Source organism: Chaetodon trifascialis, chromosome 9 (genome assembly GCF_039877785.1).
Source record: "Chaetodon trifascialis isolate fChaTrf1 chromosome 9, fChaTrf1.hap1, whole genome shotgun sequence".
Classification (NCBI taxonomy): domain Eukaryota; kingdom Metazoa; phylum Chordata; class Actinopteri; order Chaetodontiformes; family Chaetodontidae; genus Chaetodon; species Chaetodon trifascialis.
Window position 1 is genome coordinate 2,858,966 of NC_092064.1, and position 19,809 is coordinate 2,878,774.

The 19,809-nt window shown below is 42.1% G+C and overlaps 1 protein-coding gene across 2 annotated transcripts in view; it reads left to right on the top strand.

Moving 5' to 3' along the window:
• Positions 1-19,809, top strand: part of sez6b (seizure related 6 homolog b) — a 286,279-nt gene that overhangs the window by 186,635 nt on the left and 79,835 nt on the right. For both annotated transcript variants that reach the window (XR_011602460.1, XM_070970052.1), the window contains exon 4: positions 6,594-6,783. Coding sequence is in view for 1 of the 2 variants with exons in the window: in XM_070970052.1 (XP_070826153.1) it covers positions 6,594-6,783 (190 nt within the window). In the remaining variant the exon portion in view is untranslated. The remainder of the gene's footprint in view (positions 1-6,593; positions 6,784-19,809) is intronic.

Consider the following 19,809-nt stretch of genomic DNA (forward strand, 5'->3'; position numbering starts at 1 on the left):
AGTATTCCAGAACTGTATTATTATGCCACTGTCTGACATTCACTTAATTCAAAAGCCAAAGGTTATGCACAGATCGAGAAGCAATGGGATTTCAATTACATTATTTTTTTTATTGAAGTGCAATATCTCGTGTGTCTCCCCCGGTGTCTCCTTCCGGTGTCACACCTAAACAGGTCTGTGTGACACGATTATCTCAAATCAGAACTGCATGAAAGTGGAAACATCCATATGTACTCATCAAATAATGTTTAAAACCATTGTGTCATGAGAGACAAAAACATCAAAATGCAAACACAATAGATAGCATACTTGCAAAGAGCATATCAGAACAGCAACCCATCACCATGGGAAATTAGAAAAACACTTCCCATCTGACATACAGTATCACAGGAGGACTATGCGATGGTTGTTATGGCTGAGGGCGAATGCATTGATGAACTTGTCGACGTTCAGGGCTCGTGCCCTTTTAATGGTATATTGAATTGAATTGAACTGAATCGAATTGAATATTGATAGCCAAAAGTCCAAGGTTACTGCTATGAGCATCTCTGCTACTGCTCCTCAGATAGGTTTTCAAACGGCGGAGACAGGAGAAAGATCGTTCACAGGAAGAAGATGTAATGTCAGGGATATACAGAGGAGTTTGTACAAGTCCATAAACGCATCCTTGTATGGTGCCATGAGTGTTCAAAGTTCCAAAGTTGTGTTAACAGAGTGTCCCTGTTGTGATTTTCTTCCAAGAAGACGTCGGGCTTGATGCAACTCTGCATTTAAGTTATCCTCAGTGATGTCATAATTCTGTGCCATAGTCAATAAAAAAGATCTGTGCTTTGGGTTTAGAGCTGAGACCCCTGACAGCACATGATAAAAAAGCACAAGATAAAATGTCATAAAAATATACTTTGTTTAATGATTTTTTATTGGATTTCATGGGGGTGCTATGGGGGTGCTATGTTACCACTAGGGGGAGCTGAAGCACCGACAAGCCCCTCCTTGGCACCGCCTATGGCACTGCTCATATAAGGGTCAGTGTTCCCTTTATATAATCTAATTTTTTGATCACCAAAGTCACATTCTGATTTGCCTACAGATACAGATACACAGGCTAAATTCTTAACCTTCCTTTTCTTTTTTTCTTAGACAGACAAACTTTATTGTCATTCAGTAAACAAGTGTACACTGAACAAAATTTTGTTTCAATGGGCACAGCACAGGATTAAAAATATGTAAAAAAAAAAACAACAAAAAATAAAAATAGTATTACATACACACACACACACACACACACACACACACACACACACACATATATATATATATCAAAAATATTTAAAAAAAATAAAAATAAAAAATGAACGCTCTTTGTGACCTAGTGAACTTGTAGTTTTTTTTTATAAGCTGTGGCCACTGCTAGTAACGTTACAAAAACTACAGGATCCTGTTGTAAACTGGAGGCACGCCCCACGCACGTCTTTGGTCTTGTCTGCTCGCTAGCTGTAAAAGAGTAGGCGACCGGTTTGTGTGGATGTCAAGCACGAAACGCAGGAATGGATGCGAACAAGATTCTGAATGGAAAGTCTAGTTTCAAAAAGTTACCAGATGGGTCGACTGACAAGACCAACGTTATCTGTGTGTATTGTCGGTGTGAACTAAATTATCACCACAGCACCTCCAGTCTGAAATACCACTTGATGGCCAAACACACAGCGAATGCGAATTCTTCACCGCCTCCTTGTCAAAACCAGGCAACAATGGATGGCTTTCGACAGGCATATGGATACTGCACCTAAGAACAAGCTTACTGCAGCCATAGCCAAGTAATGTTCATTGTTTCTGGAGAGAAATAAGAGGCTGGGTTGATCAGCCTCTGGTGAATAAACAGAAGAGCATCATAGTCTGACTGCTTGTATGTTCAGAGGAAACTTAAGAAAGGAAAGTTTAAGCCATGGTTTAACTGCACTATAGCCTGAGTCCTAGTTTACAATGATGTCCACTTTGTAACTTCATTTTGGATCACCCTGTTTTGATCCCTTTGAAAGGGTTGTTGAAGGGGCTTTTTTGTAACCAAGTATTCATTTATTTTTGTCATCTGTTTATTGACAGTGTTAAAATGTGTGAGATTTGATTCATTCAAATGTGAATGACTGCTCAAAGTGAGAATGTTAGTGTGAAATATAACACTACACGTTGTTTTCAATAAAAAACATTTGCACAAAGCAAGCCCATCCACTTTTCCATGTTGATAACAGTATTAAAATGATAATTAATGGGACATTTAGAATAGATAAAAATGTGCAATTAATTTGTGGTTAATCTCGAGTTAACTATGACATTCATGAGATTAATCGCGATTAAATATTTTAATTGATTGACAGCACTAATATATATGTGTGTGTGTGCGTGTGTGTGGGTGTGTGTGTTGTGATACATTAAAGTAAAATATACTCTCAAGCCCATACAGCCCAAACAGGGTGCTGCCATCTTGGGGACATGACCCACCCAGTTGTTTTTGTGACCACCTGAACCTGTTCACTCTGTCATCTTTCCTCTACTCTTCCCTCTCAAAATTGAGTTTTCTGAATTTATGTAGTATTAGAGAGAATAATTACTTCTACACAGATCAGAAAACCTACTGCTAGAACTACTTTACTGAGGGCAGACTCTGATCATCCTCTTCTGCTAAAAAACTATCTCCCTTTCAGTCAGTTTTGCAGATTATAATGTATAATAATAATGAAGTCATTATATGATGGGGATGCCCTGACTGTCCCTATAGCGCCATCAACAGGCTGATATGAATTTGTCTTAAAAATTTTTCAACAACAATTTGACGAATGGTTATGAAATTTGGTACTTTCATGCTCTGGAGGAAGTGTAATAACTTTAGTAACCCTCTAACATCTTTGACCCATCACTGGGTCAGATTTTCAGTTTGCCCTATACTTTGGTTAATGACCAAATACCTGCAAAACTAATGACATTCCCATCAGCCACAGCTGTACTTTGTCTTTTTAATGCTAATTAGTATGTTTGCATGGTAACACATCACACAGATGTTGAATATATTAACACCCAATTAGCAGTCTATGTGTGGTTTTACTGCTTTTGTCCTGTTGCTACTCCTTTTATAATGGGTGACGCTAATGAACTGTAGAAGGTGAAAATGACAGTTTCAGAAGACGAGTTAAGTACTGTGATGACATGTCAACCCCAGTTGGTTCAGTAATCGGGCTGTGATCTCAGAGAAACGGCAGAGCAAAAATTGGCATCCACAACAAAGTGCTTTAGCTCTCAATAAATTTTACTGTGACTTTGACTGTTGACATGACTCAATTTCCTCAGACATCTCACGTAGCATTGACTGCAGCTAATGATTCAGATTTGAAAGTGTATTTTGATCTGTGTTGTCAGAGTAATAACTCTTTTTCCAGACATGGGTTCACCCCTCATGATTATGTTTGTGAAGTACAGTTATACAGAAGCTGGACTGGTGCCAGGGCAAATTGGATTTCATCTCCCAGTGTTCCCTCAAGTGTTTTATTATCCCTGAGCTGAAGGCATAATGTGATTACTTGGTGATGCCCTTTGTTCAGCACCCTATTATCCTGATGCTGTGTCCATGAGTTCATTAATGGCACATTATGAGTTGTTATAGACAAGCAAGCTGCAGAGGCTGAGCTTGTACAGTATGAGTCATTCATGATGCGTTCAGGCTGGATAAACTCCTACTGTACGTGGGCTGCAAGTAAATTTTCAGTTTAAACTGTAAAAGTGCACTGTAATTGAGTAATGGTCTTTATGTAAAGTACATTATATAAGCAGTACTAAGTGGGTTTAAGTGATAACCAATCATCAGTTCCTCCCTCATTTTACATTTTGAACCAAAAGAAACTGAAGCATGGGACTTTGATCATATTATTACAGGTGGTGGTGGTGGGTGCGGGGTACTCTGATCTCTCCTGTTAATTCTGCCCCAGTGTCTCCATCCAAAACATAACTGTGGAGAATGGCTCTGTGTGTCATCAAAGTAGACAAAGTACCTCCCAAAACTCTACATTTTTAGTTACATGTGGCTGACTTCCTTGCAGCCCCCTCATGGTTCCCATTTGCTTGTGGTATCCCAAGGTATTTGCAGCTGTCCTGAACATCTGCAAAGCTTGTTAAATGCCAACATCTCTGGACCTTATATAATTTTCTTGAATTTTTCTTGAATAAGATTTAAATTTAAAGCATGTACATCAGGTATATTACATCAGGTCTACTATTTATTCTGTTGTTATTATTATAATTCTAGATATTGTTATTATTATTATTGAATATGAGCATTCTATTAACTTCCACTTGTATCCTGTCAGAGGGTACATACTGTATCATTACAGACTACCTCAGCAGCTCTTCTCAGGAGAGCTGCGGATTGATCTCTCAGCTACGTGAGATAGGAGGCTGATATGATCTATGGAGGGCCACATAAAGACAAGACGTCTCCTTCCTTTTAACATAATTTAATCATATACCTGGTGTGATCAAAGCTGATAAAAGTGACATTTCTTATCACATGGGCTGTCCGCAAAGGAGACAAGATGACAATTATCAGGCCTATTTGAGTGTAATCACTGATCCCTACATTGTCCTTTTGGCTTTTTCATATTTCTTACTTTTGATTTATGCCAAAGTCTGCTTAATTTTATGCAAAGTAGATGTCCAATGCTTCAAATGTTCATGTGTTTTTAATGAAATTTTAGTTACTTGCTGCACTGCACTTGTCAAAGATCATGCTTGAACCAGAGGTCAAAGATGCCTACCGAGTCTCTCAGGTCATCATTCTTCACAGAATGCATGTTTTTTCCACTCAGAAACTCATGCAAGTTTAAGTGCAAACGAGCCCATGAATACTGCAAGTAATAAGCCCTTTATCACAAATTGTAAGTGTAATCCACAAAGGCTGGCACTCCAGTGCCCTGAAGCCCTTTCTTAATAGGAATCAGAGCATTTTATTAACTGATCTGAAATTGGAAAAGTCTCTCTTCTTTGTTGTGTCACTGGCTGATGAATAGTGCATGGTGTGGGTACCATAGTGGCTGCCACTCTGAATGGACAAAGTTTGTGCAAAGCCTTGGTGCACTTTTGAAATTATCCACGATAATGTGGGTAATTGCTGTTGGCAAGTTGGGTGCAATTTTCATGTAAATGGCTGTGACTGCAAATACATATTATGTAAATAGTGGAATATACATATGATTTACATATTGATGGGAGTGACAGGCAGGAAGAGGCTCTGTTTTTTGACCTGTTCTCCACTCATATGGTTGGTAAACTGCTCATATGGTCACTTCTGGTGTTTTGTTCTTCCATGTACAAACCCTTAGTGAATCAGAATCAAATTTATAAATGTATTATTTGTATTGTATACGAATATGTACAAAAAGATAAACACAGACAGCTATGACAGACAACCACACACACAAACACACACACACACACACAAACACACACACACACACACACACACACACACACACACACACACACACACACACACACTGTACATACTAGGTTATAAAGGCAAACAAAAGTGTGTAGGAATATGAAGAATGCCAAAATAAGTGTGATATGATTTGGAAATACTTATAGCTGCAGTAGGAAAGATCGAGAAGAGAGCAGACTCCTCCTCCTCCCTGCAGCATCTGTGCGGCTGCTGTGACAACCAGTAACGTTAGCCTTAGCATCGGAAACAAGCTAACTCTGCCCGGCCACAACATCACAGTCACTAACATACCGTATGTGCTGCGGAGTGTTACTGTAACGATCATCAAATTAGCTTTATGGTTATTTGTTGAGGGGGCTTTCGCAGCGTGTGTGAGTAGTGATTGACAGATGTCATACACTCCCTCAGACGCTCCTCTGGCTCTGATTGGTTGTTTTGTTTCAGGCGCAGTGGATTCTTGCAAATGGCAATAGGAGCAGTAGGTGGGACCAATGGAGCCTTTTTTTTTTCGCCACAGATTTCACATGTTTCATGTACTGCTGTCTGGGCATAGGGACAGTTTTAGTAAATATGACAAAAATGTATTTTTATGCAAGTTACATACTGCAGCTTCAATTGCAACAGCCTGAAATGTGCAATCAACACTTAACATTTTGTCCCAGAATTTTTGGCTGCTTGGAGCTGGCCAAAGTAATTATTTTGTCATAAAGACCACAGAAAGATCATTGAAATCCCACCGCTGAATTCTGTTTATGCAGTCAGTTTGGAGGTCAGAACCAGGCTCAGTCCATGAACTGCCTATGTGATCAGCCGCTGTCTCAGTAGACCAAGCCCTGAATATGCACAGATTATGGCCACACACTCAATGAAAACCACACTACAAATTTGTGCAATGTTGTTTTCTTTGTAAATGTGGTCCTCAGGATTGGATCACCAGCTCCTGTGGCAGGTTGAAGATCCTTAGCTGGCATAGGTTGCTACTTTGCCTTCTTGGTAATAGTGTTGGTCTCCTGCTTCAGGTCCTGAAAGAGTCTAGATTCCAGAATCTGGATCTTTTGTTGTTTTGTTTTATTTATAACAAATCTAATCCTACTCCGTTTTCTGTCAGGTGATGAATGTGAATCTATCTGAGGGAGACAGGGTGGTGTTTGAAGATGTAGGCCACGGGGAGAACACCATGCTGGCCAATGAGTCCATTCTGATGAGGGGGTTGGTAGTTCGAAGCCACAGCAATCAGATCTCTATCCGCTTCCGCAGCCAGAGGCCTCAGGTTGCATCAGTCCTTATCAGATACCAAGGTAAGTGTTAATTACCAAATAAATTCCACTTATGTTATTGATATAGACAAAATTATGAAACTAGAATTTGAAAAAAAAAATACCCAAAATGAAATTTAAATAATTAAGGTTTTGTTTGTTTTTGCTGCTTTGACATTTTTGTGACTTTCAGAAATAATAACTGATGCATTGATGCATATCTTTTTTGTAATTGGTGTCAAGTGTCCATTATAATAATATATGGAAACACCTCAAACATAGTTCTGTTCATGTGCTCAAATATAATCCTTTAATTTAAGTGACCGCAGGTAAAGAGCCTTAGGCTACCTCTAATACAACACATCAAATGGCAAAGTTTACGTTCCTTTCTTTATGTTGTCCATGGACTCTTACAAATAATAAAAAATGTATTTCTACTTTAACTGTAGATAACAGTTAGATACAATTAATAATAGTGTTTCACATTGTATTACCAGTTAGTTAATGCTCAGTGTTGTAACTAAAGCAATGATAAATAGATTACTTTTAAACATAATTAGCATTTTCACTTGGTAAGTGGTCTTTTTCCAACTGGGAAGAGACCTCAGCGTAGACCCACAGCTTGCTGGAGAGGTTACACATCTCATTTGGCTTGGGAATGCCTTAGGATCCCCCAGGAGGAGCTGGAAAACATTGAACATTGATCGATATCTCGAATACACAACTTAGCCTGTTTCTACCTTGACCCAATCTGGAATAAGCAGAAGAAACTGATTAAAACCTGCTCAGACCACTTCTTATAGCAGGCAAGAGTTTTACCTCTTTCTGTTAACTATATATTTTTCCTAATAATTCCAACCAATAAGTGTAACCCAGTGATCCCAAGGTCTGCAGAAAGATAAATATGATCTTAGATCTACATGATATGTGTTATCTACATTGTCTGATTTGAGAGTGGGGCTGCATGGAATTTTATGCACAGATGGCACAACAGCAGCAATGTCATTAAATATTCAAATCTCCCAACATACATTCCAAGTTAATCAGTGACTGTAAATCATCTGGAGTAATGCAGCTGTCCTCAGGATAAGCCCTGAGCTCAATCAAATCTTTCTGAACATTTTTGTCATAATCAAGTCAAATCCAAACTTTGCTTCCTCTGGAGAGTCAAAATATTTTCTGTGATTTCAATATTCACCATTTTTGACTTATAATCAGGTTCAGAAATATTTGCAGTTGTCTCTATGTGCATGTCAGCGTATCCGTTAACAGTTACACCACAAAGTGATCCATCCGATATGCTGCAAATAAAACATGTCAGTGAAATATTATTATTAGAATATATACCAAGTTCACAGGTGAGTTTTTTTTCCTCAGTGGTCTTGAAGGGGTCCAGCAAACCTCAACATGAACTGATCTTTTACCTGCAATAATCTCTCAATTATAATAAAAAAAGTTGACCTTACCCATGATTATACATACAGTAGGCCCACTACACCCCAACTACACTAGCAAATCTCCCAACTCCATTTTGTATTTGTTTATTTCAAGATATAAGGATTATTCGATTTTTTTGAACATGACTTGTTCACGTTCATTTGACTTTAAAGACATAAAGTAGGCTTTTATAAAAAATGTAGAAAAGGAGTTGTTGCCCTGCCGATCGCAGGGCAACATTCATACACAAACAACCATTCACGCTCACACTCACACCTAGGGGCAATTTAGAGACACCAGTTAACCTAATGAGCATGTTTTTGGTCTGTGGGAGGAAGCCGGAGTACCCGGAGAGAACCCACGCATGCACGGGAAGAAAGGCCCGGGACCCGGTGACCTCCTTGCTGTGAGGCACGCGCACTACCTGCTGCGCACCGTGCAGCCTATAACCACACCCATTCATTCATAATAACTAAATATTTAAAGTGGAAACATTGTGGAGTAATAGAGAGAGCAAAGTAACACCAATAACAAATATACAAGAACACGTAAAAAGTCTGGCTGTATATCCATGAGCCTGTTACCCCAGTGCAGCATCTGGAATTGCAACCATATGATCAGTTACTAAACTGAACTAAACAGTCATATAAATACACATTATGGTTTCAATTCTCATGCTGCCTTCATTTCAAATTGAGAGCATAAAGTTCAACTTGATCCAGGATTAACAAATGAATCCTCTGCATTCCCAGAGCCCACTTAGCTGCATGAGATTTAACAGGATCATTTTAGCCTGATAACAGCATGTTAGCCTCAATTAGTTAGGCGACATCTAAAGAACTGATCCCTCGTGTAAGACCTATGACAAAGCATACATTAGCATAAAGCATAAATTATGACTGTGTGCCCGGGCAGCACTGGCCAAAATTTTGTCCCAGTTTCTTTGATACATATCAAACCATAATCTAGTATAGGTTACTCTTCATTATAAAAGCTTGTGATAATTACACCAACAGATCATAACCATTTCTCCATAACCTGTATCTTCTCATATGAAATTATAATTCTATCAACATTCTTTCATTATAAATTGAAGTGAGACATTTATATTTGAAAATGAGTTCATACAGTGCTGCTTGAAAGTATGTGAACAATCAGTTCATACTTTAATAACAAAAAGTGTCCACAAAACTGGCAACAAAAGGCGAGAGCATAAAACGCTCTGGTAGATTGCTTACTAAATAATAAAACAAAAATTTTCCAGAAAATGGCAACAAAGGGAGAGAGCAAAAAATGCTCTAGAAGATCGCGATCCAATTTCTCTCACCGGCAAGGCTGGGCTGGGCTGAGGGCTTAAAAGGACGAGGCTCCTAAGGGCAAAGTACAAAAGAAAACACTGGTAAGTACAAGCAAGCAGTTTCAGGAGGAGGAAGACTGGCAGAAGAGTGGACGGGTGTACCACTTGAGACAAGCAGACGATCCGACGAATACTGATGGACTGAGCTGGGGTTAAACATACAGCTGATTGACCATAGATGAGGTGATGACTTGCAGGTGTGAGAGGAAGGAGGGCTGGAGGAGCTGGGCAGGTAGGAACTGCCCACAGCACAGACCTGAACAAACAGGGAAAGACAGACAAGACCACAGCCCATTTCAACTTTTCCAGAGAGCACATGGACAAACCAGAGGCATTCCGGAAGTTCATTCTCTGGACAGATGAGTCCAAAATAGAAGTATTTGGTCACAATCTAAGTGGGCAAAAATCCCCATAAGCAGATGTTAGTGGTTACAGAAGGCGTTTGGTTGAAGTACTGGCTGCAAAAGGAGGAGCCACAAGCTACTAATAAAAGGTTTCTCTTATTTTTCCATGTTACATTTTCAGTTTTTGTCAAAGAAATCACTGTTGTTGAATTAAATAATGAAAATACATCTCTTTCTGTGTGTGTGTGTGTGTGTGTGTGTGTGTGTGTGTGTGTGTGTGTGTGTGTGTGTGTGTGTGTGTGTGTCCATTATTTGGAAGGTGTGCTTTCCAAATTGGGATTTGGACAGATGTTTAATAAGGTTATTTTAATGTTTTTTACAAAAAGAGTGACCATGTCTGGAGGGTTCACAAACTTTCAAGCAGCACTGTATATGGGGATTCACCCTGAAACATCATCTAACTGTCAATAAGCCTGTACTTTTGTAGGTTTTGGCTCAAGGATTTGTTGCTCTGACAATTCCAGAAAGAGCCAAAACTCCAAATTGTTAAATTGTCAAACTGTTAGCATTCTAAGTACAAAAGGGGCCCAGAATGTATCAATGATGTCTATACAAGCCCACTTCGTTGTATCCTTCAGACTGGATTTCTTCTCTCTTCTGGAGATAGACTTAATCTGTATAAATGTAAAGCCTGCCCCTCTTGTATTCCTGACAGGTAGTAAGTAACGTGTTGAGTGTGTCCGTTATCACATGCTAACATAATGTGTTGTTGCTGTCAGCCAGAAAATGACTTGTGCTATAAATCAGCCACAATAATACACCAATAATACACCATATCTGTAAGTGTTTTACTTACCAATTATTGTACCAGAACTATCTAACAGTGTGAACTGAAAATCATATTCTGCAGCAACCTTTGTTTCTTTGGAATGAAAACCCATCAAGGATTTCGGAAATGTGTGATGATATTTTAAAAGCACCCTGGAGTTAGGCTAGCTGGTCAGATTTCATCCCATGGAAACAGTGTAAAGATTCCAGTCCTTGCTATCTCTTCATCTATCTTTGTTACTAATGATTCAACTCCAAAGCACAGATGGCACATGCGAACTTTTCCCCTTCTAAATAGTGGCATCAACATCATTACCTGCTGCTTAAAAGCAATCTGTGCTGTGTTTACTAGTCACCACTGGCCAAATGGGAGAAGAATCAAACAAAACTTTGATAAGATGTTTCCATCAACATATTTTTATGCATATTTTGAAATGTGACATGAGAATATATCAAATAAGAGTTACATTCTGTGTGTGCGTGTGTGTGTGTGTGTGTGTGTGCACGCACGCATGTGTGTGAATGCGAGTGTATATTTCACTTTCACCTTTAAAATGACAAGAATTCTTGATGGTAGGTAGTATCAGCTTTCACTACTTAATGTAAATTCCATAAATAACTTGACGGCAGGCCAAAATGAAAACTTTCTGTTGTCTGCTTAAAGTGCTTTCGGCAGCCACTGTCATTATTCAGCCAAAGATTGATTGTGAGGAAAGAAGTTCCACTCTGTAGCACTGAGTACACGGAGTGTTTTTGTAACTTGCATAGCTCCAACAGAGTGATATATGATCTCTCTACCTGACTGCATCACCTCAATTTCAGGAATCACATTCTCTAGAACTTTTATTCATATCATATCAATAATTCAAGCTTAAGCTTGTGGTCAGATGACATACGGATCAAAATATATAAATTTAGGTCTGACTGTATGTGCTGACTCAGATAGTTGCATTGAATCGTGGCTGTTGCTAATTATTGATCGCAGTGAAATGCCAGACACTGTGGAAACCTGCCTTTGAGGTATTGGTGACGTGGGCGCATGACTCCGCTGTTTTACAAAAATCCACTTGCCCAGCGGTGCGTTGCTGGCGCTCAGAGTTGACCAGGTCTGGGGTGGCGAGCTTTCAGCACACTTTTACTTCACTTTACTTCACTTTTGGACCGAAATGGACAGAAAATCCAAATCTGCTGGCTGATTATGCCGACACCTCCCCCTACTGCGCTGCAACGCCCATCCTGGCGTACTTCTGTGCGCCTCGGTTTACCAAAATACCAAGTGCGCTGCACGCCCGTCTGCGCTACCTGAAAATACCACTGCGCGTGGGGGGCACCCCACCAGCAGCGGGGACGAAAAATAGAACCCAATTTGTTCCAATTTCTCTTCTCTGGTAGGCTCTACAGAACACTATACACCAAAACAACCAGACACAAGCGAACAGCTTCTTCCCACAGGCCGTCAACAGTTAAATCAGTCATACGTGCCAAACATCCACTCACTTCCATTGTAGATGGAGACTCCGAGTCCGTCACAGATGACTGAGCTTCTCACCCTATCTCTAAGGGAGAAGCCAGCCACCCTCCTGAGGAAACCCATTTCGGCCGCTTGTACCCGCGATCTGGTTCTTTCGGTCATGATCCAGCCCTCATGACCATAGGTGAGAGTCGGAACGAAGATTGACCGGTAGATGGAGAGCTCCTTCACTTGGGGCAAGGACTCATTCCCTACCCGGAGTAGGCAATCTATCGGTTTCCTGCTGAGAACCATGGCCTCAGATTTAGAGGTGCTGATCCTCATCCCAGCCGCTTCATACTCGGCTGCGAACCGATCCAGTGAGTGCTGGAGATCACAGACTGATGATGCCAACAGGACCACATCATCTGCAAAAAGCAGTGATGAGACCCTCAGCACACCGAACTGCAGACCCTCCTCCCCTCGGCTACGCCTTGATATCCTGTCCATGAATATCATGAACAGGATTGGTGACAAGGCACAGCCCTGACTGAGGCCAACCCCCACTGGAAACAAGTCCGACTTACTGCCGAGTGCCTGAACACAGCTCTTGCTTTGGGCATATAAAGATTGGATGGCCCTGAGAAGTGACCCCCTCACCCCATATGCCCGCAGCACCTCCCACAATATCTCCCGGGGGGGACCTGGTCATATGCCTTCTCCAAGTCCACAAAACACATGTAGACTGGATGGGCATACTCTCAGGCCCTCCTTGCGAGAGTAAAGAGCTGGTCCGTTGTTCCACGGCCAGGACGGAATCCACATTGTTCCTCCTCAATTTGCGGTTCGACTATCGGCCGAACCCTCCTTTCCAGCACCCTGGAGTAGACTTTACCAGGGAGGCTGAGTAGTGTGATGCCCCTGTGATTGCCACACAGTCTCTGGTCCCCTTTTATGAACAAGGGGACCACCACCCCAGTTTGCCACTCCTTAGGCACTGTCCCAGCCTTCCACGCAATGTTGAAGAGATGTGTCATCCAAGACAGCTCCTCAACACCCAGAGCCTTCAGCATTTCTGGACAGATCTCATCAATCCCAGGGGCTTTGCCACTGCAGAGTTGTTTAACAACCTCAGTGACTTCCACCAGGGTAATTAATGATGATCCCCCATCAGCTTCCAGCTCTGCCTCTACAATAGAGGGCGTATTGGTCTGATGCAGGAGTTCCTCAAAGTGGTCCATCCACCGCCCGACTACCTCCTCCGTAGAGGTCAACAGTGTTCCATCCTTGCTGTACACAGCTTGGATGGTTCCCTGTTTCCCCCTCCTGAGATTCTGGATGGCTTTCCAGAAACATCTTGGTGCTGACCGATAGTCCTTCTCCGTGGCTGCTCCGAACTCCTCCCACACCCGCTGCTTTGCTTCCCCTATGTTGGAAGCTGCTGCCCATCGCGCCCGTCGGTACCTTGCAACTGCCTCTGGAGTCCTCCGAGATAACATATCCCGGAAGGACTCCTTCTTCAGTCGGACGGCTTCCCTGACCACCGGTGTCCACTACTGTGTTCGAGGGTTACCGCCCCTTGAGGCACCCAAGATCTTTAGACGACAGCTCTCCACCACAGCTTCAGCAATGGAAGCTTTGAACATCGCCCACTCAGGTTCGATGCCCCCAACCTCCACAGGGATGAGAGAAGAGCTCCGCCGGAGGTGTGAGTTGAAGATCTCTCGGACAGAGGCATCGTCCAGATGTTCCCAGTACATCCGCACCACACACTTGGGTTTACCATGTCTGTCTAAAGTCTTCCCCGACCCTCGGACCCAACTCACCACCAGATGGTGATCAGTAGACAACTCTGCCCCTCTCTTCACCCAAGTGTCCAAAACATGCGGCCTCAGGTCAGATGATACGATAACGAAATCGATCATTGACCTTCGACCTAGGTCGCTCTGGTACCATATACACTTATGAGCATTCTTATGTTCGAACATGGCATTCATTATGGACAGTCCATGACTAGCACAGAAGTCCAATAACAAACAACCGCTCGGGTTCAGATCAGGGGGGCCGTTCCTCCCAATCCTCTCCAGGTGTCTCCATCGTTGCCCACGTGTGTGTTGAAGTCCCCCAGAAGGACTGTGGAGTCCCCTACCGAAGCCCCATGCAGGACTCCACTCACGGTCTCCAAGAAGGCTGAATACTCTGCACTGCTGTTCGGTGCATATGCACAAACAACAGTCAGTTTTCCCCCCAGAACCCAAAGGTGTAGGGAGGCAATTCTCTCGTCACTGGGGTAAACTCCAACGTAGCGGCACTCAGCCGAGGATTTGTGAGTATTCCCACACCCACCCAGCGCCTCACACCTTGGGCGACTCCAGAGAAGAAAAGAGTCCAACCCCTATCCAGGAGGACGGTTCCAGAGCCAACGCTGTGTGTAGAGGTGAGCCCCACCAGATCCAACTGGTGGCGCTCCATCTCACGCACAAGCTCCGGCTTCTTCCCCCACAGAGAGGTGACGTTCCACGTCCCCAGAACCAGCTTCTGCCGCCCAAGTCTGGTCCATCGAGATCCCTGGCCTTCACTGCCACCCATATGGCAGGGCACCCAACCCCAGCGGTTTTTCCTGCAGGTGGTGGGCCCACAGGATGAAGATGAGGGTGCCACGTAATCCTTTCGGGTTGTGCCCAGCCGGGCTCCGTGGCAAGCCTGACCACCAGGTGCTCGCTGACGGGCCCACCGTCCAGGCCTGGCTCCAGACGGGGGTCCCGGGCTTCCTCCTGGGTACTGGGTATCACCTCTTCTTATGCGGTCTTTCAAGGGGTCTTCATGAACCACTCTTAGTCTGGACCCTCGCCTGAGACCAATCTGCCATGGGAGACCCTACCAGGAGCACTAGGCTCCAGACAACATAGCTGTCAGATTCACCGGGACACACAAACCTCTCCACCACAATAAGGTGATGGTTCCCGGAGAGGTCGAAGGACACCATGATGTCAAAATTTCTTTCTAGGAATCAATAATAAGTAACAGAAAAGAATTACGCTCCCTGCAAGAAATATTTTAGTGTGAAATACACACAGTGCATTAACTGTAGCAAACACTAATGAACATAGCAAATGGAAATACACATTAAAGACAATGTGCTCAAAATTACATATTAAAAAATGTAAATTCAAGCCTGGTTCTCTGTGCGGTTCCGGTAAGTAAATACCCTGGCCACCGTCCACAAAATAGTGGTAACAGCAAGACTGAACCAGGCCACATCTTTTAAGAACAATGCTAGCAAATGTATAGATGTGTTTCAACACTGGTAGATACAATTTTATGCTCTTTGTGAGTGTTTTTGTCTTTGTAGGAATGTGTGTGTTTGCAGGGGGAGATTGATTTAAAAAGTCAGAATCAGGATGGAACAACTCAATCCTCTCCCCATCAAATACTGGTCCCCACTCTCCCTCTCTCTCTCTCTCTCTCTCTCTCTCTCTCTCTCTCTCTCTCTCACACACACACACACACACACACACATTCTTCCGCGTATTGGTTTATTAAAGTCTCTCCTCTGAAACAATCTATTCCTTGTACTGCCCTGCTAGGAGCTGGATCAGCAAGAAAGCCTGAGCCAATGGACCACACACACACACACACACACACACACACACACACACACACACACACACACACACACGATTGTTTCAATCACTTCTGGAGATATAGACTACTTCATTTACTGAAGACTTACCCCAACTTGAACTGAAACCAAACCTTACCCTAACCTTAGCTCAAAACCTCACCGTACAATTTAATGAGTCATTTATTAGGGATTTTTTCCCATAAGGCAGGCAAGGCCCACAATGTGACTGTATAAACAGATATATGTCCTCAAAACATGTATAATACCCCCCCCCCCCCCCCACACCCACACAAATAAAGCACATATTTTATGGCTAAGATACAGTAACTATCCCCAACCCTGTTGAACTGACTGAAACATACAGTAGTCCAACCTAGTCGTAAATGATAATTATTACTGTTTTAAAGCAGAAAAAGAAGGCTTAAAACCTCCTCAGCTCTCCCCAGCCTCTCTTAATAAGCACATTTGCACTGACTAATTTGTTAGACCACAGACAGAACTAGTTTAAGTTTAAGCTCCCACACCTTGTACTAAAACATTTCACAGATATACACTCCAGAGATTCTCTATTTTGTGCCTCTGTATTCAAATCCCTCCAGGAGCCTGCCTTCCCTCCTTGACTTTTTGTCAGAAGTAATAACAAAAAAAAATGTAATGGATTGTAATGGCTTGAGCAGTGATGGAGCGCATGTGTTGGCTGAGATAGGATTCATCACATTGAGTTGCTGGTGCTACTCATTGTTCCCAAGCAGAGAAAGGAAAGTGCAGGCCAGGCAGCAGTAGAGGACAATGACAGACAAGCACCATGGACATCTGATTGTATTCATGATTGAACATGCTCAGAACAGGCTCATGCTCACATCAGTCTGCAGTATGTCACTTGTGACATGCATACAACCACCCTTTGGATATTCTAACCACATCCTGAGTCAATATCCTTACTTATCAGGAAGCTACCATACAGCATATGAGAAGGGAGGCTGCATGATAAATCTCATTGTCTTATTCAGTGTGTGAGCTTATCTGCAATATTCCACCCAACAAAGTCATTTTTCCCATGTCATTCCCATGCCAGAGACACTTACCAACCAAGATGGTTGTTATATATTTCTACTGCTACATAGCATGTAGGATCCATGTGGAATCTTTAATGTGATGGATTAAAATGCTGATCTCTCAAAAATTTACAGGTAATGAGGTGGTTGACTTTTCTGATTTAGACACAAAACGTAAATTTTTAGGATCATACGACACTGGGTGAGTGCGAATTTCATTTTCTGTAATTATTGATTCCATCCATTTTCTATGCCGCTTATCCCTTTCGGGGTCGCAGGGGGGCCGGAGCTTATCTCGGCTGTCAATGGGTGGGAGGCAGGGTACACCCTGGACCGGTGGCCAGCCGATCGCAGGGTATATACACACAACCATTCACACTCACACTCACACCTAGGGGCAATTTAGAGTCACCAATCAACCTAATGAGCATGTTTTTGGTCTGTGGGAGGAAGCCGGAGTGCCCGGAGAGAACCCACACATGCACGGGAAGCACGGGAAGCACGGGAACCGGCGACCTTCTTGCTGTGAGGTACGCGCACTACCTGCTGCGCCACCGTGCAGCCCGTAATTATTGATTATTAATTATTATTAATTATTGAGATTAAGTCACCAGTAGGTTATATACGTAAAGTGAGACAAAAACAGAGCCAAATTCCAAAATATCTGACAGACCTAGATGTCCTTTGAATTTGTAAAAGTTGTTTCAGAGGATGCTCCACCCTGACAAGAATAAAACTCTTCTCTTGCCTCTCTTGTTGCAGTAAAATGGTCAAGTATATTTGTATTTAATGTTGGTACAAAATAGCAACTGACTTCTTCAATTTAAAATTAATGGCATCAATATCTCCTTCTCAAAGCCCTAGAAAATCCTAATTGGAAAACAATACAATTGTTGTAGATGATGTAAATTTTATTTAATAGTTACATGCATCACCTAATCACTTGATGGAAAATCTTGATGGTATCTTTCATTTGATTCTTGCATTATAGGAGTGATGTTGGGATTTTGAGCTAAATGTTGAGCATCAGCAGCAGATGGGAAGTCTTATTCTGTTCCTAAGATAATTATAAACCATTGACATGCTGACAAATGAATTAAAAATGGGCAAGTATTTAATATTATTTTGGTTGTTATGAAGATATAATTGCTACAGGATTTTTCCCTTAATTAATTATGGGGAGAGTCAAATTGGTTTTTTTCCTTGCATTAAATTACTGTCATATGATATAGCATGAATAACAGCACACACAAATATGTTGGCCATTTGTTTGAGTCTGTCAAGCATGAAAAAGCCACAGAATGATTGCTTCAGTGACAAATTCCACAGTATTCAGTTGCAGAGGGAGGGAGAGTGAGTACCTGGAGAAGAGGTGGTCCCAGACATCACTGACCAACTGTCAAACCGGTCATGCTGGATGATGTTACAGGCAGCGTAATATTTACCACAGCGTCTTCAGACTCTTTGATGTCTGTCACATGTGCTCAGTGTGAACCTGCTCTCATCTGTGAAGGGAATGGAGCGCCAGTGGCAGACCTGCCAATTCTGATGTTCTCTGGCAAACACCAATTAAGCTGCACAGTGCTGGGCTGTGAGCGCAAGTCTCACTAGAGGACATTGGGCTCTCATGCCACCCTCATGGAGTCTGTTTCTGACAGTTTGGTCAAAAACATGCACACCAGTAGCCTGCTGGAGGTCATTTTGTAGAGCTCTGGCAGTGCTCCTCCTGTTCCTCCTCACACAAAGGAGCAGATACCGTTCCTGCTGCTTGGTTGTGAGCTTCTACGGTCCTGGACAGCTCTCCTTGTGTAATGCCAGTCTCCTGATATCTCCTCCATGCTCTTGAGACTGGGCTGGGAGACACAGCAAACCTTCTTGCAACCACATGTATGGATGTACCATCCTGGAGGAGCTTGACTACCTGTGCAACCCGAATGGGCTGCAGCTATTACTGCTTGCTACTAGTTGTGACAAGGACACTAACAGAACTCAAAACTAGAGAAGAATCAGTCAGGAAGCATAAGGAGCGGGCAATTGTCTGTGGCCACCACATGCAAAACCATTCCCTTTTGGGGGGAAATGCTGCGGGTTCTTACAACAGTGCTCTATAGGTTTTCAATCAGTGGCCATCAACCTACACTTCTGGCCAGTCCAAGCACTGCATGAAAAACCACATTTTCGACCCGTAAATCCCCGTGAAGTTCGTTGATTTTCGGCAATTTACGGCAAGTTTACGGGGAACTTCGCCGGCTCCGAAAATCGTCGGAAACGAACCATCTGTCGGCAGGGGGCGTGGTTAATCGCACCTTCGCGAAGGTGCGAATAGCTCTAATTAGCACATGAATGCTATCGACGTTGATCTACTCAGGCTGGCCTGCTGACTTCACAAACAACCATTGGATGATTCCACAGGCATTTTAAAAGGAAACCATCATGTGATTGGATAGCAACTCCAATCACATGAATGAGTGATCATGTGATTGGATGACAACTCTGCTGATATTGGTCATCTGTGCGCCACAAATAATAATAATAATAATAATAATAATAATAATAATAATAATAATAATAACAATAAAAATAATAAATATATATTAAATTCATATATAATAAATTAATATCTTAAAAATAGTTATTATATTGTTATATTTATGTATATATAAAATATAAATTACATATATATTTTATTTGATTGATGATTCATTGATTTATTTGGCGATCCACCTTCTACACTACCACACAGTAGAACACAAAGAACACAGTTGACAGAAACATTTTGAAAAAAAGTCTTTAATGAAATTGTGACACAACAAGGATCAACCAAGGAAATTCAGTGACTACTGGGGAAAAAAGAAATTAAGGTACAATATATTATGGGTTTATTAAGATTAAGGGCACTTGCATGGGCTGAGGTGGTACCTGCAAACAATTCTATTGGCACTATTTCTGATGTAAGTTTGTCACCAAGTTTA